Below are 24,516 nucleotides of genomic sequence, written 5' to 3' on the forward strand. Positions count from 1 at the left end.
AAATAATACACTTCATTTCTCTATAGTATTATTTCCTCAACTGTAAAATGAGCAGGTAATAGAAAATTATTTCTGCAGCCCCTTGCAGGTCCAAAGTTTCCTATGTTGTGTACAACTCTAGTATTCTCATTGATTCATGGAGAGAGGAAGAGAGTACAAGAAGAAGAGATAAACATCAAAGGAAAAGTATCAGATAGTAAGGTCTGTTTTTGCATATACAGCTTAGAAAACTTAAGGAAGAGAAAATTCAGAAGATAAATAAAATTTAATTTTTTACTAATTATCATAGAAATAGTAAATGCAAATTGTAAGAAATAGTATTACTGTTTGGTGTGAGAGAGAGGAAAGAAAATCTTTTTGCCTCATATACAGCCATATACTGCCTGACTCACTCCAGTGGGTCATAGAAGTGAAAATGACCATAATTATGTGTGTGTTTTTTTCTAGGCTCTCTATTCCATTAATCTTTGTACCTATTTTTGTGCCAGTATTATTTTGTTATGCTTAATGTAGCTTTACAGTATAGTCTGAAGTAAGGGAGCGTGGTTCCTCCAACTCTTCTTTCTCAAGATTCACTTGGATATTTGAGGTCATTTGTGTTTCCATACAAATTTTAAAATTATTTGTTCTACTTTTGTAAAAAAATAAAAATGGCATTGGGATGGGATTGCACTGAATCTCTAGATTGTCTTTGGTAGTATGATTATTTTAGCGATATCACCTCTTCCAGTCCATGGACATGGTATGTATTTCCATCCTGTTTTTGTCATCTTCAGTGCTCAGTAGTTCACAATGCCTTTGAAAAGACAAATTCCTAGTTTAGAATGTGTTGCTATAACTTGGTTCCATACCATCTTTCCATGATCATCTCTCTTTATGTTCCAACTTTCAAGAAATATTTTTTCCCCTTAATACTAACTGCTCTATTACCCATCAATGGCCTCCTCCTAACTCCTTACAATCTGACAGCTACCCCAGCATCTTCTTTAAACATGAAGATCACCAAATACCTCAGAGTAAATAAATCTTCATCATTCTGGTCTCTCTGCATCATCTTATACTATTCACCGTTTCTTGCTTTCTGAGGAATATTATAACTAATGAGCTGTGAAAAGACTTTGTCATCTCTCTCCCTGTTGGCAATGTCTGTTCCACAGGCTGAACCTAAAGAACATAATTCCTCAGATAAGAATTCTAACTAGTTATTAACATAGAAAAGGACTTAAATCCTTATAAGATTTAAGTTCCCATTATGTTGTATACCTAAAACTAATATGTCTTATACTTTAATTTCTTTAAATACAAAAAAAACCCCACAAAGGTTAGCCAAAGGAGGAACATTTGAACAAAGGACTGAAAGCAGTGAAGGAGGGGAAGTGTGGATATTTCTAGAAGCTTGAGTTGTTACTTAGCAGGGGAAGGAATAGTTTAATTTTTTGAATACAGATGAAAAAAAGTCAAAAGTCATTCCCATTACATGAGCCAGAAATATTTCTGTTCACCAAACATACAGAAGTATCCATAAGTGATCATCTCTGAAGCAGGTATCATTTGAATCTGAAAGGTTCACTGCCAGATAGCCTAGTAAGACCATCTCATTTTTTTAAATTTATTTTTGCTTTTTAGGGCCACACCTGCAGTATATGGAGGTTCCCAGGCTAGGGGTCCAATCAGAGCCTAGGGGTCCAATCAGAGCATGGGATCCAAGCTGCGTCTGCAGTCTACACCAGAGCTCACGGCAGTGCTGGATCCTTAACCCACTGAGCAAGGCCAGGGATCTAACCCACAACCTCATGCTTCCTAGTTGGATTCATTTCCACTGCTCCACAATGGGAACTCCTGTACCACATCTTCTTTATCCATTTCTCTGTCATAGACATTTAGGTTGCTTCCTTGTCTTGGCCAATGTTAACAATGTATTATTTGGATGGAAGACCATCTTATTTAATGTCCTCCTTCTCTAAGCATTCTTATGTGGACACAACTGAAATAAAAAATTTAACTAAAGTTACTAACATAGGGAAGGACCTAAATCCTTGTAGCTTAGCGGTCAAAGAGTAGATCAAGGCTACATACACAATGCACAGCTTAACTTTAAACATGTGCAAATGTGTAAACTCTAAAACCTGTGTTAGGCATCCTTTTGAGGGTTTCATAATGGTTTTCTCATTCCTCTCCAAACCTTCAGATATAATTTATTTAGGATGATTATTTAGGTTAGTTTATTTCTGCTGAATCCTCAGTAGAGATGGAAACTATTATAATCCAGTAGATATTGATCTTTTATACACTTGAGAAATGCCAAAGGATTTTAAATCTACTTGTCTGTGATTCAGCTATATAATTAAAACAATTATTACACCTTTCTATAATCTTATGATATCTAGAATACTTTTTATTATTAATGATATCTCCTTTTTCAACTTTAATATATTAGTAATTCTCTGCTCCTCTTTACTATCTGTATACATAATTTCCATTTCCTTAACATGCTAATTAAATTTGATTATAAAATATTAATGACTCTTATTTTATTTTATTTTATTTATTTTATTTTATTTTGGTCTTTTTGTCTTTTTAAGGCCACACACGCGGCATATGGAGGTTCCTAGGGTAGGGGTCTAATCAGAGCTGTAGCTGCCAGCCTACGCCACAGCCATAGCAACTCGGAATCCGAGCTGCGTCTGTGACCTACACCACAGTTCACAGCAATGTAGGATCCTGAACCCACTGAGCGAGGCCAGGGATCAAACCTGCATCCTCATGGATGCTAGTTGGGTTCGCTAAACAATGAGCTAAAACAGGAACTCCATATCTAATTTTAAATATGATTCAGTTGTTTCCTGCCTCTTACAGGTCATACATCTGTTAATTTTTATCTCATATTGGCTTTAGAAAGAATTTATATCATATAATATATATATATATAATATTAATATTATATATACTATAGCTATACTATATCCTCTGAAAATAAATACACTGTATATTAAAATATCATTATTCTTTATGGTTAGCAATATGAGTCATGAGCTCATCCAAATTGAAAATGTTCCTATTCTCGCACATAATTACAACAAAGTTAATTTCTTCAAGTTACGTCTTAATATAAATGCTATTTTTAAATCTATTTCATTAATAATTTCCTAGGATATAAATACTAAATTTTATAATATTAATTTCTTTTTTTCTAAAAGTTCACAACCTCTAAAAACCTTCCATTTCTTTTGTTGCACAATGGATCAAGGAAGAGTATAAGAAAGAAGTATATAATTCATATTTTACAGATAAGAAAATAGGACTTGGAGTTCCTGCCATGCTGCAGTGGGTTGAGAATCCACCTGCAGGGATTTCCTGCTGTGGCACAGTGGGTTAATGATCTGGCTTGTCTCTATGGAGGTGCCTGTTTAATCCACAGCCCAGTGCAGTGGATTAAGGATTCAGTGTTGCTGCAGCTGTGGCATGGGTGGCAGCTCTGGCTAGAGCCCAAGAATTTCCATATGCCAAGGTGCAGCCATTAAAAAAAAAGAGAGAGAGAGAGAAAATACAACTCAAAGAGAGTACATGAATTGCTAACTTTGTGTAACTATCAAATTCAAACCAAAATTAGAATTTTTATATGGAGGTAAATGAATTTTAAAGTACCTGAAGGTATGCATAAATTTTAACAGTTGCTGTCTTTTTAAGAAGGGGCTATAGGTGATTTTTCCTCTTCTTTATGCTTTTCTTTTTTATTGAATTATACTTGATATACAATATTATATTAGTTTCAGATATACATCATAGTGTTTCAATATTTTTACAGATTATACTCCACTTGAAGATATTATAAAATATTGGCTATATTCCTTGTGCCATATATTACATCTTTTACCTTATTTCATCCTTAGTATTTTGTACCTCTTAAGCTCCTTCCCCTATCTTGCCCCTCCCTTCAATCACATATTCTTTATCCATTCATCTGTTGGTGGTCACTTAGGTTGCATACATATCTTAGCTATGTAAGATATCTTACAGTGGTTCTGTAAACATTGGTGTATGTGTGTGTGTACCTTTATATATGTGTGTGTGTGTGTGTGTGTATATGTGTGTATATATATATATATATATATCTTTACAAATTAGTAAAAAGAGCAGGGGTAATCAGTGAGCCTATAAATATGTTCTTTTTGCTGAATCATAAGGTATATAGATGTGATTGAAGAGTTAGGTAGATGTCATATGATGGAAAGTGTAATAGATATATTTAGTGACTTAGATTACTAAAAGCAGTGGTTAACAAGAGTAATATGGGCATGAGAATGGCATGATCAGTTCTCAGTTAGAATATCACTTTGATGTCAGTGTAGGAGGTGAATTTGAGGGTCCAAAGCTGGAAGCAGGCCAATTTCAGGAGGATGGCTTCTGCAGTGCAGTTCAAAAATTACAGGAGCATGAACTAATAGAACATGAGTGGCAATGGGAAAGTGGGGGTGAGTTGAAGGTAATTTGCTTAACTGAGTGTTCATTGCTATTGATGGTGAAGGAGAGTGTAAGGTTGACTGTAAGTTTCTGGGTTTCTGAGTTGCATATCTCAGACCTCAGGAACTAAATAGTGCATAACTGATGGAATAAGACTTCATGTTGCATGTTGTTTGGTTTAAAATTCAATATATGGATGTTCCTGTTGTGGCTCAGCAGGTTAGGAACCCAGCATAGTCTCTGTGAGGATACAGGATCAATCCCTGACCTGGCTCAGTGAGTTAAAGATCCAGCTCAGTCGTAACTGTGGTTTAGGTTGCAGATGTGTCTCAGATCTGGAGTAGGTTGCAGATGTGTCTCAGATCTGGAGTCACTGTGGCTGTGGTGTAGGCCCCAGCTGCATCTCTGATTTGACCCTTGGCCTTGAAACTTCATATGCCACAGGTGCCACCATTTTTTTTTAAACAGATACATGCACATCTAGTCTTGTAAATGGCAAGTCTGGCAACTTGTGTCTTTCAAATTAGTTTCAGAGTCATGTTTGTGGCAAGAGGACTTAGAATTTAATCTGAAAGCATAGGGAGTTATTTTAAAATGACCACAATAAAAAATATCTGAGGACTTTCCTGTAAAATTACTATGAGACATCATCAAATCTCTTGATCAAGTATTCTAAGAAACAAACAAAGGCTAAGAGGGGTTTATGGTACTCTTACCCTTACCTTTATCATCATTAATGAGACACTTAATGAATATTTTACATGCACAGCCTCATTTATTTCTCACAACAATTCTATGGGGCAGGTACTACAACTTCCCCCTTTTTAGAAGTGAAAAAAGAAGAGAAATCTTGGGGATTTAAAATGACTTCTCTATCATTTTTCCTGAAATTTCCCTGTTATGGGAATTGCAATCTTTTAGGTGCCATGAATAACAGGGTATGAGGCAAAACCGTTTTTTTGGTTTGTGTGTGCAGAGTACGATTTAAGGATTTAAGGAATGTGTGCCTAATGTTAAAGAAGTGGAATCTAAAAGGCTTTGACAGAATATTCATGATAGATTCCCCCATGAGCTGTTATTTTGTAACTATTTGGAGGTGGGTTTGCTGCAGAAACAAACAGTATTATTGGAAGAGACACAGGGAGGCAGTGTTGATTTGGCTGCCTTGGATGGAAAGGTCGTCTGGCACTGTGCCACATCTTTTCTCAGATTTCCATGGAAAAATTCAGGCTTCTTTATAATCTACAAGTACTTTTTGGTCATAGAATATTCTTTACTATCTGTTTCCAAGGTCTAAGTACTATATGTAAAATAAACTATCTGTGTAGATTTTTCTGTTCTCTTCAAACCATCTCCAGGTGAAGGAGAATGGAACTAACAATAACTGAGCATCTGAGGATGACACTCCAGGGGTTTCACATATGTTCTACCTTGAAGCTTATAAAACCCATAAAACCCCAAAAGGTAGGTTTTGTTGTCTCCACTTTATAAATTAAGTAGCTTCAGCCTAGAAGTTAATACCTAGAAAATGATCAAGTTGGGATTAAAACCTAATCCTGTCAAATTCTTAGTCAAAAATTTTTGGTTGCAAGTAACAAAAACAAGGGGGGACTTATCTTCATGCAGAGCTATTTTGTGGAATCCAAGAGCAGAATTGAAGCTGACCACACAAATGGCCTGAACCTAGCCTAAACCCACACTGGGACTTAAACCCATGTGCCAGGAACTCCAACCCAGCCTAAACCCAGATTGGGACTTGAACCCACGGTTTTAAATTAGAATGGCTCACCTGGTGTCTGGACCTGCTGAGGTTCAGGTTCTTCATGCTATCGCACAGAAGGAATTCAGCAAAAAACAAAGTGATAGGCAAGAAATAGATTTATTATGATAGGACACTTGGAGAGATGCAAGCAGGTAGGCAAGGAGGCTCTGCCCTGAGGATTAGGTGGGCTACGGTTTTATTATCCGAGGGGAGTGGGAGTCGGAAAAAACCATCTCTTCCTCTTTCTTTGAGCAGTTGCTCCTCCTTAGTATGTGGTAAGGTGTCTATTCAAATCAGCAGAAGGGCAGTCCTCAAACTCCTGCCCTTGGACTGAATCTGAAAGCAGGCCTCATCCCATCCCCCATCCAATGACCTGAGGCAATTCTGCACCTCTGCTAGTCAAGGAAGCCTGCCTTGTTATGATAGCTTTTTTGAGCAATGTATTAATTTACCCTGATCTCCCCAAATCCCCTAGTTTTCCCTCTCTATCTGTAATCCTTTGTTGGGACTTCCACAACTACCTGCGCCTACTCCATCCCTGTCAGAATCATCAGGAGGTGGAACAGGAGTGGGAACACAGTAAGGAGCTTAGCCACTTTTTCTTTCAATGCTCTGAGGTCACGAAGTCTGTCATTTATATTTCTTTCTTTGTAACACACCTGTAGCTGCATCACTAAAATGGCCAGCAGAGTCTGACCAGCATTTATGAACCCTAATTTCTAATTTTTAGGAGAGAGAATTTGATTAGTGAGGTGGAGTCAGGACCTCCTCTGTGCAGAGGCCTTTCTGCGGATGGGTTCTAAATCTCCTCTGAATTCTTCCTTAGGGCCCTTGGTGTATCTCATTCCTACACCTTAAATCCAACCTCTCTGCTGATTTATTTATATCAGTATTCAAATATGGCCACATCTCTCTTATGCTTACAAACAGGAAACAAAATTTCTCCCTGGAATCCACTTTACTTTACTTCTCATTATGGATTAATCCCTGTATGACTGCTTTAACCAATTTGGACAAATTTGGTGGCTTAAAATTTTTTGTTTTTATTTTTTCACAGTTCTGGAGACCTCAAGTCCAAAATCAATTCCCCTAGGCTGACATCAAGGTATCAGCAGGGCCATGATCCCTCCAGACAGTCAAGGAGAATCTTTCTTCCTTATCACCTCCAGCTTCTGGTAGCTGTAGGTATTCCTCAGCTTGTGGTAGCATCATTCCAATCTCTGCCTCTATGGTCACATTGCTTCCCCCTCTTCTGTCAGCATGAAATACCCTGTCTCTCATCTATTATAAGGACATTTATGACTACATTTATACTTCACTTGGATAATCCAGGATAATCTCCGCATCTCGAGATCTTTAATTTAATCACATCTATAAAGATCTTTCTTTCTTTTTCTTTTTTTTTCCTTTGGTCATATATAAGGTAACATTCACAGGTTCTAGGGATTAAGATACAGTCATCTGTTAGAGGGGGGCATTTTTTAGCCATCATATTATATGTCCCTCACATTCACAGACAAATACCTTGAGAGCCTATTATACCCCTGCTGGGATATTGGCCACACCTGTGATATGCAGAAGTTCCCAGGCCAGGCATGGAACCCACACCACAGTAGAGACCCAAGCTGCTACAGTGACAACACTGGGTCCTTAACCCACTGTGCCACAGGAGAACTCCAGGACCTTGCTGTTCTTACTTGCTATTCTTGGTTATTTCCTTGATCCTACTTTGGTGTTTTCCTTTCTTGATTTTGTTTAATGGAATTTAACATTGTTGATAACTTTGTCTTTTCTTTTTTCCCTGCCACTCTCATGGTTTTCCTCTCTGGCACTTTGCTAGGCTGTACCATACAGGCCTGTACTTGATCAGTGCAAGATCTCAAAGAAAAAGCCCAGTCTTCTCTTTGCTGGTGGGCAGGAGGTGGGCGAGTGTTGCAAGTTATAGAGGGAATTGACATTGGGTTGTTTCATGTGTTACCAGGGAAACCAGCAGAGGGGCACACCCTCTCCATTCCTTCGATAACCTATTAGGAACAATCATGAGCTGAGGCCCAGGGCAGGTATGTAGGAAGGCCAGTTATGTGAGAAGGGTACAGGTGCAGCAGGCACTGGTCAAGCAGGGGAAGTACAGAGAGCAAGAGAACAGTCATTTGAGTGGCCTAACCCTATATGCCTTCTCGGTATTCTTGCCCATTATTTCTTTTTTAGTATCCTTTGTTGGTTTTTGTCCCCCTGACTGTACCCTAAATTCTGGCATTCTTTATGACTCTGTTTCAGGCCTAAGTTCTTTTCATATTAAATGGTCTCCTTGGGTGATTTCGTCTTCTTTCTTGGCACCAAATATACCTGTATACTTCTAACACCAGAATGTAAGTATCAAGCCCAGATGTCTTTGCTAAGCCATATACTATATATCTATATCTAGCTTTCTACTGGATTTTTCCCCTTGAAAAGTCATACTAATAACTGAAACCCAGACTGTCCCAAGTTGAACTTAACACTTCTCTTCAAAATCAGCTTCTATACCAGCATCCCATCATGGTAGATGGCATCACAATTCATCCAGTTAAAATATCCTCTTCATTGCCTCTTTTTTTTTTTTTTTTTTTTATTATTTTCCCACTGTACAGCAAGGGGGTCAGGTCATCCTTAGATGTATACATTCTTCATTGCCTCTTCATCCAATCACTAAGGCCTATAATTTCTATTCCCTAAATATTTTTTCAGTTTATCTAATTATTGCATGCCTTAAAGTTCAGGTACCATTATCAAACTATCATAATCCTCTCCTAATGGATTTCTCTGTAGTTGGTATAATTCCCTTCTATAGATTCTCCATCCATCCACCAAGAATTTTTTCTAAAGTAAAGGTTTTATCACTTCACTGCCTGCATAAAACTTCAGTGCTCCCATTGCCCTCAGGAGGCAGTTTAAACTCATTAACATGACAATGAGGCCCTCCATCACCTGACCCTTCTTTAGTCTGGTCTTCTCCTTCCCCCCCTTTCATCTTTATGTTCTTGCTTGGAAACCACTGAAGGATTTCAAGCAGAGGAATAGCAAGGTACTACTTTCTATCTAAAAATGTCATTCTGACTTTTGCCTTGGGAATAGATTTAAAGTGCTAAGTGTAGGGAAAAAGAAATTGGTTATAAGACAGTTGCAGTTGCCCAGAGGCAGATCAGTAGTGTCTTTGCCTATCATAAAGCATAGCAATGCAGATGCATAAATGTTGAATTTGGGATGTATTCTGGAGGAAGAAATAAAATTACTGTGAATTTGCTTTGATTACAATGGAATGGCCACTTATTAAGTGAACCAACTGGCAATAGGAACTAATTAGAAAATGGGCTTTTCCTGGAACCCCAGATATCTTGTGGCCACAATTAATAACTATAGATGCCGTATGTAATAACAGACAATAATTGCACATCCCTACTGTATAAGGAACTACAAAGTAGAATATAAAGATATTGGTATGCCTTCTCCATAGATATTTATATGAATGATGGCAACAAATGTTTTCAGCCATAATTGAAGAGTTTTGTAGGGAAAACCTTCCCCATATTGATTCGTACATTTTATAAACCTAGGATTTTACTGTCTTTTGGTTGGTAAAGGGTTAGAACAATTTTTAGGGAAAAATATTTCTCTAGGCATTCAACATTTAAAGAAATATGTCACACCATTTAATAAGCAGGTACAGGAATCAAATTTAAAAAGTAAAATGAGAAAACAAAACACCAGGCTGGAGTTCCCCTGTGGCACCGTGGGTTAAGGATCTGGAGTTGTCACTGTAGTGGCGCAGGTCCCTGCTGTGGTACAGGTTCTGTCCCTGGTCTGGGAACTTCCACATGCCCTGGACATAACCACAAAACAAAACAAAACAAAACAAAACAAAACATCAGGCTGCACATTCACAGCAACATGGATGCAGCTAGAGATTATCATACTAAGTGCAATAAATCAGAAAAAGAAAGACAAATACCATATGATATCACTTATATGTGGAATCTAAAATATGACACAAATGAATTTATCTATGAAATAGAAATGGACTCACAGACCTAGAGAACAAATTTGTGATTGCCAAGGTGGAAGGATTTGAGGGAGGGATGGAGTGGGGGATTAGGGTTAGCAAATGTAAGCTATAATATATGAAGGGGATAATCAACAAGATCCTACTGTATACAGCACAGAGAACTATATTCAATGTCCCATGATAAGCCATAATGGAAAAGAATATAGAAAACAAAACAAAAACACAGGCTGTGGGATCTGCTGAGTAGTAGATACATGCCAAGTCCTATTTATCTGATCTGCTTAAGAAGCAGCAATTTCATCTTTTCCTGGGTTCTCTTCCCCAAGTATTCTCTCTAGCATGCTCAGAGTACTCTAAAGACTCTCATATAAGAGGTATAGATGCTTTGTTCTGATGGCCCTGCTGTAGCCATTCTTCTACTTCCTGGGCAGATGCCAGTCTGTGGCATATGGCTTTATTCTTGAACCATTGCTCAGCTTTTTCAAAATTGCTGATCCCTGAGTTTCCTACAGGACACCAGCTGAAACTCTGTAGCCTTCTCTGGACTGCCAGCTCTTTGCTTGCTGTATGCCTCTAACAGCCTCTTCTGTGGGAATCCTTTCCCACAGAAGAGATTAGACACTAATGGCACAGGTCTTTCCTTTGTATCACAACCCTATCAATTCTAGGGAGCACAGAAACCTGGGGGTGGAGTGGGAAGGGGTAGAGAAGCTGCATTGGAGGGTGATCAACAACACCCTCATTCCATACCAGGAGTTACTGCCACTAACACCAGGCCTTGCTGCTTGTCTTGCCTACTCTACCTGTTATCTTTGACTTTCATAATGACTTTGCCGCAGATGCACCAGACTTCCCTCCTGTGGACAGCTCAAGTTCATCAGACAGTTCTGTATATGTCCAATCTCACTTGTTGATAATGAGAGTTTGCATGGGACCTCTAGGCTTCTTTCAAGTCCAGTAATGTGACTGTGTCTCTTTTATTAGGTAGGAGGCTGAGTGGCCCTGTGTACAGAAATCTCTAGAGGTCAGTAGCTTAACTGAATCTCATATATAGTATCAGAATACAAACTCATTTAAAAATTACAATTACTTATTACAGATCTTTGGGGTTTTTTGTTTATTTGTTTTTGTTTTTAGGGCTGTATCTGCAACATATGGAGGTTCCCAAGCTTTGGGCTGAATCAGAGCTACAGCTGCCGGCCTCCGCTACAGCCACAGCAATACAGGATCTGAGCTATGTCTGTGACCTACACCACAGCTCACAGCAATGCCACATCCCTTAACCCACTGAGCGAGGCCAGGGATCTCACCCGCAACCTCATGGTTCCTAGTCAGATTCGTTTCCGCTGCACCATGATGGGAACTCCTACAAATCTTTGAATCTAAGATAAAAGCAGGAATGAGAGAGAGCTGATGCTCCTTTGAGTTAGTAAAAGTTGGAACAATAGCACTTTCAAGCCTTGTAGGACAGATCTCAGGTTCCTTATATTAAAGGTATTTCTGAGATTTAGCCAGTCAACACAAAACAGAGTGGGTAGTTGATCAGTTTCTAGTTGATTGAGAAACATACATACAATATTTTCCACCTCATCCTGCCAATAGAGGTGGAGTCTATTTGCCGAACCATAAATCTGGCCTGGTCTTGTGCCTTGTTTTGACCATTGGAATGTGGCAATAATGATGTTGCTGAATTCTAAGTGTGGTTTGCTTTGCAGCTTCTGTCTTTGCCCTCATGTAGTTTTCCTCACCACCTTGTGAGGAAACTTGGGCAAGACTACTGAATGATAGTAGACCTCTTGGAGAGAGAGGCCCCAGAGATGTGAATGAGGCTGTCTTAAAGCCTTCAACCACAGTCAAGCTGCCAGATACCAGATGCCTCATGGGAAAGCCTAGGTAAGATCAGCAGAAGAACTTCCCAGCTAACTTAGCCTTAAGTGCAGACTGATGAGCAAATAGAATGTTATTGATTTAAGCTACTTTGTTGTAAAGCAATAGAAAACTCATCTAGAGTACTCTGATAATTAGAGTTCATCAGTGGCCCTTTCACTAGCATTCTGCATACTTTTAGTACAAAGATACAAAATATAATCAGAGGAGGCTTTCCATTCTGTTGATTCTTCTTTTTGAGAAGCTGATCTATGAGAGGTTAAACCATCAGTGATTTGCTTTATCCCAGCTCCACAAGCATTTGAGTCCACCCCCTTGTGTTGCTGTTATAACACTCTTTTCATCTCTCCACATCATAAACGTAGTAAAGAACTAACTATTGACTAATTAACTATCTATATCTTATTATCTATAACTTAGTTATCCTTCCTGATGGGACATGGATCACACTCTGGTGCCACATTGGAGGACTGTTTTTCTTTCTTTTCTCACTCTTCCTTCCTTTGGAGGTGATGTGTGATTTTTCTCTTGTTTTAAAGTATATATTTTCATTCCTATGTATTTTTTCCCTTCACAAATAAGAAAAACAACAATGCAAAAAGATTAAAATGTGCAGTTTTTTTACCAAAAAACAAAAAAAAAAACATAGTCTCCCTTCCTTCTTCTTCTCAAGTGACCCATTACCAGCTCTTCACCTTGGTTGCTGTGGCCAAATTTCTGTGGCCCTAGGAAACAATTCCCTTGGCTAAATATACTCAGGATGGCAATCCAAGGTCTCCATAGCAGCATTTAAGTAATTTTTCAGGGCTTCTAATTAGCTGCTTTTCCTGCTATGGCAGTATTAAATATGGCTTTTTGTGCCAGATGACAATAACATTTCAAATGTAAGAGCACTGCATTCTGTGGTCCTCTAAGGCCATGATAATTTCCACCTTGGTCCAGGTAGTTTACAAGGTTGGAAATGGTCTTTGATGCAGATCAGAACTTTAAGTGGAACACAGCAGAATAAATGGAGTCAAATAATGACATTACAGTCTATACTGGAGACATTATGCTAGTGACTTATGCTAAAGAATAAAGTGGGAGCAGCATATTTGAGTCCAATGGAAGTAATACAGAAAGAATTTTGGACAATGCTGAAGAAACTAGCTTGACATTTTATGATTTTCTGGGCCACAAACTAGATGCAAATGTTGGACTTTCACAGCAAAAGAAGCATGGTATAGTGGAAATAAAATAACCTGGATTGACTGGGAGCTAAGGTTCAAACATATGAATTATGGATTTTTCATCAACTTCTTCCTTAGCTTTAGCAATGCTGTTTATCCTCTCTCTACCTTAATTTCCCTAACTTTAAAAGAAAAGGATTTTATAGTCACTACCAAGGTTTCATTCAGATCCCAGCAACAAGTCTTCTCCAAGTCTTTCTGCATTAGTAGCAGTAAAAACAATCATGGGGTTGGGGAGTTGGGGGAAGCATGCAGTTCCATTTCCCATCCTGTACATCTTTTTCCTTATGAGCTCTTTCTACCTACCTCAGGAAGAGCTAACTAATAGAGAAACATCTAGGATAATCAGATCAAGATGTTTCTCTGTGAATTTTATTATTTTCCAGTAATCCTAATTTAAACTCAGCCTTTTTAAGTAATTTGAGGCTAAGGTTAGGAAGTAGATTACAAGTTTTATATAAATGACTCCAAACATTGATCTACCTTAAAAAAAAAAAAAATCTAGAATTGTCAGCTTTGTTGGCATTGATGGAAAGCCCATGTTATTTATAATTAATTGGTTTCCTTTTTGAGTCAGCCAGCACAAGGATGAGCAGAAAGGAGAATCAGCTGGTTACTAGATGATCTCTGAGGTATCTCTCATTTTCTACATGCTATGCTTGGTGGTGGGAGTGTGGCAGTGGTCAGTGCTCTGTATTAAAGTTGTAGGATTCAGGACGCTACAAATGTATATGGAAATTTAGTTGCTAATCACCAATAATAACCTTGTTTCCTTTCACAATAATGAGTCAAGTGGACAAATTCATTATGTCTTCACTGAAAAGATCAGATTTAAACTATTATTCTTCCTTTAATTAAAAGGAAAAATGTTTAGTGGATACTGATACAGAATGTGGCACCTAGCAAACTCAAATTTTCGGTATACACAGAATATGAAGACCAGATAAGAAGCATTGTCACCAATGAATATACAATTCTGCCTTCCAACTTTTTACCAATAGTAGGACTTATCTAACTTATTTATTAACTTTTTATTAATTATTTTTTATTTATTAATTATTTATTCATTAAACATTAATCTTTGCTAATCAAATACATAAAAAATGTCATCTAGGTGTTCCCATTGTGGTTTAGCAGCAACAAACCCACTGGTATCCATGAGGATTCGGGTTTGATCCCTGGCCTTGGCTAGTGGGTTAAGGACCCAGTGTTGTCCTGAGCTGTAGTATAAGTTGAGGATTCGTCTTGGATCCCATGTTGCTGTGGCTGTGGTATAGGCTGGCAGCCTCAGCTCTGATTCCACCCCTAGCCTGGGAACTTCCATATCCTGCAGATATGGCCCTAAAAAGCAAAAAAAAAAAAAAAAAAAAAAAAAAAAAAAAAAAAAAATTCATCCATTTTTTGGGAAGATAAAATAAGGTCTTGTGTAAAAATTTTAAAGGGATTGGAATCCAGGAGAGTAATTTGGATTTCAATTATCTGCTTGATAAATTGCATAATTGAGGAGGTTGCTAATGATAAGTCCCATGAAAGGAACCAAACTAATCGAAGCTGACTTACTTTTTATGCATGTGAATATCACTTATACCATTATCAAGAAAACATCTAAGTAAGACATTTTAATGAGATATTTAAAAGACTTTATAGCAATAGAGATTTAAACAGTGGTGTTCATTGGAACACTGATAGAAAACTATTATCGTTAATGTTTTTGGTTTGGTTACCACAATGTAAGAAAAATTTATCTTCACTGGTGTATTTAAGAGTATTAAAGAGGACATCATGGAGGAAGGGTTTTTGCAGACTAGGTTGTTGAAGAAAGAGAATTACAGGACATAGTGCAGGCAAGGGCATTGCAAGCCAAGTAAAGAATGTGGAAGGAAGCCATGAGACAAAATATTTGAGTGTATGTACGAGAGAAGGGTAAGTACCATCTGAGTGCATGTCCAGGAAGGAGGAAGTAGTTGAGCTTAGAGTGCAAGAAATAGGGAGGAGTGGGGTAACAAAGTTAGTGACTGTCTTAGGGGTGGGTTTGGTCTTTGTTTTAATTTTAGAGATACATCATGGTTATATCTTTGCAAGTTTTGAATCTCTAAAGATAAAAATTGTGTAATTTTTCAGAGCCACATACAATGACCTTTTTGTAAAAGTGAAATTGATATATGGCCACTGTAAATATTTAAGAGAGCCACTAAGAGCATCAAGTGAAAAGTGAAAGATCCCTTTTCCTGCATAATTTTCTCAACCCAACTCCTTAGAAATAATTATAGTTAATAGGTTTTTAGGGTGTGTGTGTGTACACCTAAGCAATTTCAATGCATTTGTTGTTTTATTTATGTAATTTTGCACATTTAATTTATTTATATAATTTTTAAAAGCCACATGGGATGAGTGCAAGATACCCCTCTTCCTCCCATCTAGCCTGACTATATACTTTTTGTTCTACTTTAGCATTGTAAATGGATGCATAGTAGTCTATGGAATGGATCTAATAGAGATTATTTAACTAGTGCCCTATTTCTACACATTTAATTTATTTTCAGCTTTTGTCTTATAAACAACAATGCCTTAATAAACATCTCTGAATCTTTTCTCTGTCCACTTTGTTCACATGCATGTATAAATTTAGCCAGAGATTTTTTTCCAGTAGTAGAATAGTTGAGTCAAAGTATACAAGCATATGAAATTTTGGAAGGTATTGCCAAATTGGTACATATTTTATCCATTTACTTTCCTGCCACCAGTTATGAGACTACCTTTTCCTCCATTTCCTCTGAATTTTGTCACATGTTTAAATGTCTGTCAGTCTGATAAGAAAAAAACTAATGTCTTGGTATTTTAGTATGCATTTATTTAATTCAGAATGAGATTCAGTACACTGAATAATAATAAATAAATAAAAGGCATACTAAATATACACATATATTGTTATATAAGTATATACACATTTAAGTATGTAAGTACACACATATATTGTTAACAGAGCCATGTGTAAAACCTCTGATATTTTCACTCTTTCTCTTCTACTTGGGATTTATGACTCATCATTGTTGTTCTGGTCCCACATTCTTTCCTCTTCCCACTCTAGTCAGAATCTCCTCTGCAGAGCCCATAATTGTGTCACTTTCTCTGGCACTCATCTGCCCTCTGTGGGATGATAACAGCCATGTTCTGGCATCCTCTACTCCCATCTTTTCTTCATTCATTTAAGTAACTATTTTGTCATCCTAATTTACAAATATGAGAAATTTCTCAGATCTTAAAAAAAACACTGGAGTTCCCATTGTGGGTCAACAGGTTAAGGATCCCATATAGTGTCTATGAGGATGCAGGTTCTCTCCTTCGCTCAGTGGGTGAAGGATCTGGCATTGCTATAAGCTGCAGCACAGGTCACAGATGATCTGGTGTTGCCATGGCTGTGGCATAGGCCTGGAGCCGAACTTGCCAAGGTGACCACAGATATGGTATCAATATACTGAGAAATGCCCAGAGTATAAAACCCAGGCACTTAATAATAATTTCACATAGTTGGACAATCTATAAAAGCCTTTTAACTTATAGTAACTTATGAGACATGACTGTAAAATAACGATACAAAAATACAACAGAACTTTCCATCCAAACAAGTTAAAGTATCCTTATTTTTTGCAATATATTTTGGCAATGAAATATACAACAGAGGAATATGAATTGCTTCCTGACCAAAATGGTCTCCAGAGGCACACATCAGCCTTTGTCTAGTTTTCTGACAAGTACTGAACTACTCAAGTTTGAGATTGATGCCATTTCTCCTAAACCTATTTCTCCTTACTCTCCTCTTTAAGGTGACATGAGATTTGTCGCTGCAAACAGAGGCAATGGATGAAGCCAATCACTCTGTGGTGTCTGAGTTTGTGTTCCTGGGGCTCTCTGACTCCTAGGAGATGCAACTCCTTCTCTTCCTCTTTTCTTCTGTCTTCTATGTGGCAAGTCTGATGGGAAACCTCCTCATTGTGTTTAGTGTGACCTCTGACCCTCGTTTACATTCTCCCATGTACTTCCTGTTGGCCAATCTTTCCATCATAGACTTAATATTTTGCTCATCCACAGTTCCCAAGATGATTTATGATCTTTTAAGGAAAGATAAAACCATCTCTTTTGGGGGCTGTGTAGTTCAGATCTTCTTTATCCACGCAGTTGGGGGCACCAAGATGGTGCTGCTCATCTCCATGGCCTATGACAGATATGTGGCCATATGTAAGCCTCTCCACTACCTGAGCATCATGAACCCACGAAGGTGCATTTTATTTCTAGTCACTTCTTGGATTATTGGCCTCATTCATTCAGTGACTCAGTTGGCTTTTGTTGTAGACTTGCCTTTCTGTGGCCCTAATGAATTAGACAGCTTTTTTTGTGATCTTCCTCGATTTATCAAACTTGCTTGCATAGAGACTTACACATTGGGATTCATGGTTACTGCCAATAGTGGCTTTATTTCTGTGGCATCCTTTTTAATTCTGATCATCTCTTACATCTTTATTTTTGTGACTGTTTGGAAAAGATCTTCAGGTGGTGTATCCAAGGCCTTCTCCACTCTGTCAGCTCATGTCACTGTGGTCGTTTTGTTCTTTGGGCCATTAATTTTTTTCTATGTGTGGCCATTTCCCATATCACATGTGGATAAGTTTCTTGCCATCTTTGATGCAGTTATCACTCCTTTTTTAAATGCAGTTATTTATACTTTTAGAAATAAAGAGATGCAGGTGGCAATGAGGAGATTATGCATTCAGTTTGTGAATGACAGTAAAATCTCTTAAATAGACTAAGCATGTATAAAAAAGCGAAATATTCTAGAATTTCAGAGGGATATAAACTAAATAGGCTATGGTAAATTTAACCAGAATGTCACCACCTACTAGTATGAGTCTTTCTGTCCTTTTTCTTCCTACCCAGATTGAATTGTGATGTGAATCTCTGAGCTCTGCTTCTCTAGGAGATTTAAGACTAGAGGTCTGGCTTTCTTAGCTTGCCAGTAAGCTTATTTTTTTTTATATATAGTGCCAAATAGAATTAATATGAACAATCTCTTTTGAAAGTCAGTATTGGCTTATTATACACTTTCTATTTTTCCCATATTTAAGTAGACTGTCATTAATTCTTACTTAACCTTTTTTGTCATATACTATACAGTTGATTTGTTTTCTTTTTCTTTCTTTCTTTTTTTCTTTTTCTTTTTTTTTTTTTTGACTTTTTAGTGTTGAACCCACAGCCTGTGGAAGTTCCCAGGCTAGGGGTCAAATCTGAGCTATAGCTGCCAGCCTACTCCACAGCCAAGGCAACGCAGGATCCAAGCCACATCTGCAGCCTATACCATAGCTCATGGCAACACTGGACCCTTAACCCACTGAGTGGAGCCAGGGATTGAACCCAAGTCCTCATGGATACTAGTTGAGTTTGTTACCACTGAGCCACAACTGCAACTCCCTGATTTGTTACATAGCTTTTCAACTTATCATCAGTTAGCTTCCTTCATTGTTTTGTTGCTAATCTGACTTTTTCAGGGTCCAGTAAGAGGACAGAAACTATACAATTTTTTTTTAACAGAAAAGTTTTGATGTAAGGAATTGTTAACAAAGCATAAAGTTGTTAACAGGTTTTTTGAAAAAGAATGAGCTCTAAGACATCAGAGATATAGCATTTGTAAGAAGCAGCTTTCACCCTCTAGGGATGGGAAATAAAGGGAAGAAATTATAATTATTTAAACAAAAAAACAGAGTTCCCATTGTGGCTCAGCGGGTTAAGATCCCAACATAGCATCAATGAGGATGCAGGTTCCATTCCTGGCCTCACTCTGTGGGTTAATATCCGTCATTGCCACAAACTGCAGCATAGGTCCCAGATGCAGCTCGAATCTGGTGTTGGCATCACTGTGATGCAGGCCTGCTGCAACTCCTATTCTGCCCCTAGCCCAGGAATGTCTATATGCCACAGGTGCATCCATAAAAAGAAAAAAATTAAAAATTGAAAAACAAAACTTAAAAACTACTAAAAGCTTGGCATAAGGACCTGTGTAGCTGAAACCCAAATATGAGGAAGATAATGTGGCTTGAAGCATCTTTGAGCTCAGAGAAGGTCCTATAGTCAGGGACATAACCAATGGGAAGGGATTCTGCTGGTTAACACAGGTATTCTCAAGGAAGGAATGATGAGATGAGTTCCTCTAATGTTGGAAAACAGAGGCTATATTGGAAAGTAACCATGATTGCTAAAGTGAAGGGTGTGGTTGGGTGATGCTCACAGGCACAGTGAGCAGAGAGGAAGCCCACAGGCAGCAAATAGGAAGGAGTGCTTTTTCTTCCTCCTCTAATCTTGCAGTCTCCCTCTAGTGTCCTCTAATGGAAGATCTGGCACCAAAAAAAAAAAAAAAAAAAAAAAATTAATTTGCAGAGCTCTACCTTCTGCATCATACAATGTAGAGAGCTATCTTAGAGCTGAAAGATAATAGCTTATTTAGCACATGCACTTAGAAAATTATTAAAATTCAATTAGGATAATGTGTTTTAAATTTTAAACAAAACTATAAATCATCTCACAAAGTTTATTTTAGAAAGTCTCAGGTAATGGAAAATTAACTAATTAGGTCAAAATCATAAAAGTTATATGGAAGATCCAAATCTAGAATCTAGGTTGATAAACTCCTGGTCGTTTCTGTCTTCTGTCATTTTAGATCATGTTTCTTCAATGGCTAAGTCTCATGTCTCTACTGGACAATTCATTCTTCACTTTCCTGCACCATTATATTATTCAACATGTGCCCTAAATGGGCATTTGACAAATAGCAGAATTTCAACAAATTATTGTGAATGATTTCCATTTAGTAAGTCTATTCAGCCCATTTTACATTTCTTCTTCTGATCACATTTTTTTTAATAAAGGTTTTATTTTGGTATAAGTTTAGATTTACAGAGAAGTTGCAGAGAAGATGCAGAAGGTTCTTAGTTTCCTCTAATGTTAATATCCTAAATTTTTATGGTACATTTGTCAAAACTAAGAAATTGACACTGATGCATTACTATTAGCTAAACACTAATTGTATTCAGATTTCACCAGATTTGCTATTAACATTCTTTTCCTATTCCAGAGTACAATCTAGGACACCGTGTTACGTTTAGTTATGTCTCCTCTGGTTTTTGAATTTCTCAGTTTTACCTTTTTTATCATGGCTGTATATAGGTCAGGTATTTTGTAGAAGGTTGATTAATGTGGGTTTGTCTGAAGCTTTTCCTCATAATTAGCCTGGTGCCTGGGGTTTTTGTAAAGAATAAGAAATAGGTGAATCAGGCTTCCTATTACATCATATCAGGGATTGCATAACATTTTTATGTCATCATAAGTAATGTTAGACATGCTCAGTTGGTTTATTATCTGGTCCTAATAAAAGAGAACTGACTTAATAGATGTTTACATTCTTTCTCCCTTCTTGAGTAGTCATTCCATTCTCCAATGGACTTGATGATGGTTTATTATGATTTTTTTGTGCATGTAACGTATATTTATTGTAAGCAAGACTTTATTTCAACCCATTCCACGTTGATTAGACTATAAAGACAAGCTGTATAAGTGATTGTCCTCTTCTCTTTTTCCTTCTTTGATTCATTTACTCTTTTGATTCCATATGGTATGCTTCACCATTCTCTTTTTGAGTTTCCTGGTCTTATGCCTTTAGAATTGATGTCTTTATCTTCATACCATCAACTTACTTTTCCTATGAAGGAAAGGATTAAAAATATGAAATAACTTCATGGTATAGGCACTGACTCATCACAACATATACTTGCCACAGAGTTGGAACAGGTTCCTAGAGACTCCTGCTTTTCCAGACATTAACTTTTAGTAGCTGACACATAAGGAATTCAGAGAAGGATCTTAGGTGGCAGGTGAAACCTCAAAGGACTTGTGACAGTGGTTGTGTTCTAATCACTGGGCACGTTTTTGGGGTTTTAAGAATCAGTTTTATCAAACAACTTTGTTCCAACTGAATGTTAACATTACTGAGATGTGGAAGTTGAAGAAGTTGGAGCAGGGCATCCGATGCTTGGGCAGTCATATGCAGCAGCCCTGAAAACTGGGTGTCTGTCACTAGGTGATCAGATAGGCAAAAGGTAGTACATACCCACTGGATTAGTATCCAGGATTTGGAAATAATAGACTAGATATACACATAGCAGCATGGTCTAAGTGAAAAAAGAATTCAAATAATATGTATAAAAATGTTTTATATGATAAGCATACAAAACAATATACATGTTTTAGAATAACACATACAATACTGGGACATGTTTTTTAGAAACTAGAATCATTTCTTCTGAGAGAAAGAGATTGGAAATGGAGTTTAAAGCAAATAAACAAGTAAAACAAGATTAGGGCCCTTTGTAAACCAATGCTGGTAATTTAGTATGGACTGAGGAATATGATTACTTCAATGTTCTGTACCTGAGGCTGAAGACAGAGAAACAAGTCCTGTTACTTCTTGATATTTTGATGTTAATTTCCTTATTCATATTATTCCTACCTCCAAATGGCAGTCACAGTAAAGGACAATGGAGTTATTTTAATGGCTGGATTTTTTTCTTTAAGTTCAACACATAGATATTAGGCCCACTTGAATGTGGGAAACTGTACAAGTAGAAACAAATATGAGTTAGACAAAGCCTGTATCTTCAAAATGCTTATTGAAATGTGGTAAACTTATTATCTATAAAAGTCACATTAAAAACCATTTTTAGGAGTTCTCCGTCATGGCTCAGTGGTTAAAAAATCCAACTAGGAACCATGAGGTTGCAAGTTCAATCCTTGGCCTTGTTCAGTGGGTTAAGGATCTGGCGTTGCCGTGAGCTGTGGTGTAGGTCACAGATATAGCTTGGATCCTGTGTTGCTGTGGCTCTGGCATAGGCCAGTGGTTTCAGCTCCGATTTGACCCCTAGTCTGGGAACCTCCATATGCCACAGGAGCAGCCCAAGAAAATGGCAAAAATACAAAAACAAAAAAATTTAAATTAATTTCTTGTTTATTTTTTCACTTGCCTAGTTTTTTGATGTATAGAGACATTTTATGTTTTATAAGATTATTCCATTATTATTTCTATGAAGCTTTTGAAAAGTGAATACTATGAAATTACCCAAAGAGTCTTTCATTCATCATTATAGGATTTAAACTGGCAAATAAAATGACAGATATTGAATTTCATAGAAATTCTGGTGTCATTCCTCCCTCTTGTTACTCACATTCAACATTTCCCCCTTTGTTGCTTTGATCACAATGAATATATTTTTAGAAGACCATTTCCTTGACTAATTGACTTTACTTTTACAATCCCAGGTCACTATAGCATTATTTTAGCTCTATCCTCTAGTGAAGTTAATTAGCTATTTTATTTTCCATTTTTAGAAACATTCTATATACCTCTGTGTGCTTGAGAAAATAATCTGTAAATAGCTGCAGGGAATGGATGGGGTAAGGTCGACAATCGGAGAAAGGTGTTAAACTAGATAAACTTCAGTGACAAGGAAAACTCAGGTAACAGTTTGCTTTTTGTTATATCATTTAAGATTTGGCTTGGAAGCAGGAAGACAGGTGGGAGTAGTGCGATGATGAACACAACAGGAGAATCAATATGAATGGTTGTGAACATGGAGAAGAATTAACCTCAATATTTAACTAGGACTTGAAAGTGACTTGGAGAGCCCAAGGTGCAACCGAAGATACATTGCAGAGTCTGGAGTCCACAATTTAGTCAGAACCAGGATATAGGTTATGTTCTTAACTGTACTAAAGAATATTTAGGGAAATTTATTAGCACTGAAAGTAAAGACAAGTATGGTTCTTGTAGTCACAACAAGCTTGTTATCTGTTTTACTTCAATCTTTAAAGAACTAAGGTAAAAAGAGGAGAAATTCCACTGGATACTAATGGTAAGTGAAATTAAAAAAAAAAAACCCTGATTTCATAGAATCAAGGTGAAGAATGAAAGATTGAAAACTTGCTTAGAAGAAAAATATCTATTTATATAACATCATGCTAAAATAATGTAGTTTCAGTGAAAATTAGGTGATGAACATAGAGGGGGGAAAAAAGTAGAAAGCTAAATGTATAATGTTTAATAGTCAGCAAGCAAACATCCTGACTTTGTTTATATTTTTAAATATTTATTAGAATTTTTTCCTAGGTCACTACAGTAAGATGTGGTGAAATGGGGGCAGTTAGAGCTACAAAGTTAAAGGGATAGAAATGGCTGCTATGAGGAAAGGCCAAAGGAATTAGGGTTATTAAAACTAGAAGGTACAGATGAGTGATTTTTATTTGTTTTGACCAAGTTCAAGGACATTAAACGTTTATCTGAAAGAGTTTCTGACTTCTTTATATCCACAGAGAAAGAATCAAGGGCTTAGTTGAAAGAATGAGAGATTCTCTTTTTGTAAAGAAGAATCTTTGGATGATTATGTTAATAAAAAAGGCGGAAAACCAAAGAAGAAAATGAGCTTCCAAATTTTGTAAACTGAGGAAGAACTCACATGTCCTGAATGGAGAAACAAAGGAAAGGAACTGAGTCAGAACATATTTCTAGATCTCTTCCAGATGACTGAATTTATTCATTGAGAATAATGAGCATTTCTCTGTTTTTTTTTTCCCAAAAATTTTAAGCATAATTCTATTCTAAGGATTGCCCAATTCTAATTCCAGAGAGATCAAGACATTTAAATGACAGTTCCATCAAATGCTGCAGAATCTGGATTTGCCACATATTGTAATCATTTTAAAAGTCTAAATAAATGATGGCTATAAATCTTATCATAATTCTTGAGAGTAATAGCTACACTAAAATTAGAGAATTCAAGGTGATATCTCATCTAATGGCAATGATCTTGGGAGAGTACATATTTTTTGCACGGAAAGTCCAGGATGCCCCAAAATGATCAAACACCCATATCGTAGCTTCTCCCACTAGAAGCTATTCAGAGACTGAACTATAACTCAGAGACAATAGATGGATACTCAAGATTCTTAAAGCTTGATGACAGGAGCTGGATAAATTTCCAGATATGCTGATATTTTCTATTTCCATTATTTTGTCTTCTTTGCTATTGAAGGGATTTTAA

The 24,516-nt window shown here is 37.1% G+C and overlaps 2 protein-coding genes across 2 annotated transcripts in view; both read left to right on the plus strand.

Annotated features, from left to right (window-relative positions):
- The window catches only part of LOC146401759 (olfactory receptor 4F3/4F16/4F29-like), a 128,043-nt gene that overhangs the window by 22,996 nt on the left and 80,531 nt on the right, over window positions 1–24,516 (plus strand). The window lies entirely within an intron of this gene.
- Window positions 17,224–18,177, plus strand: LOC100155968 (olfactory receptor 4F6-like). The gene is given in 1 exon segment (XM_013978257.3): window positions 17,224–18,177. A coding segment is annotated over 1 exon segment (939 nt). The 5' UTR covers window positions 17,224–17,238.

This window comes from Sus scrofa, chromosome 7, assembly GCF_054392235.1.
Source record: "Sus scrofa isolate SSC_HxYL_T2T_F1_AM1 chromosome 7, Sscrofa_HxYL_maternal_Yorkshire_Landrace_v2.0, whole genome shotgun sequence".
In the NCBI taxonomy this organism is placed as follows: Eukaryota; Metazoa; Chordata; class Mammalia; order Artiodactyla; family Suidae; genus Sus; species Sus scrofa.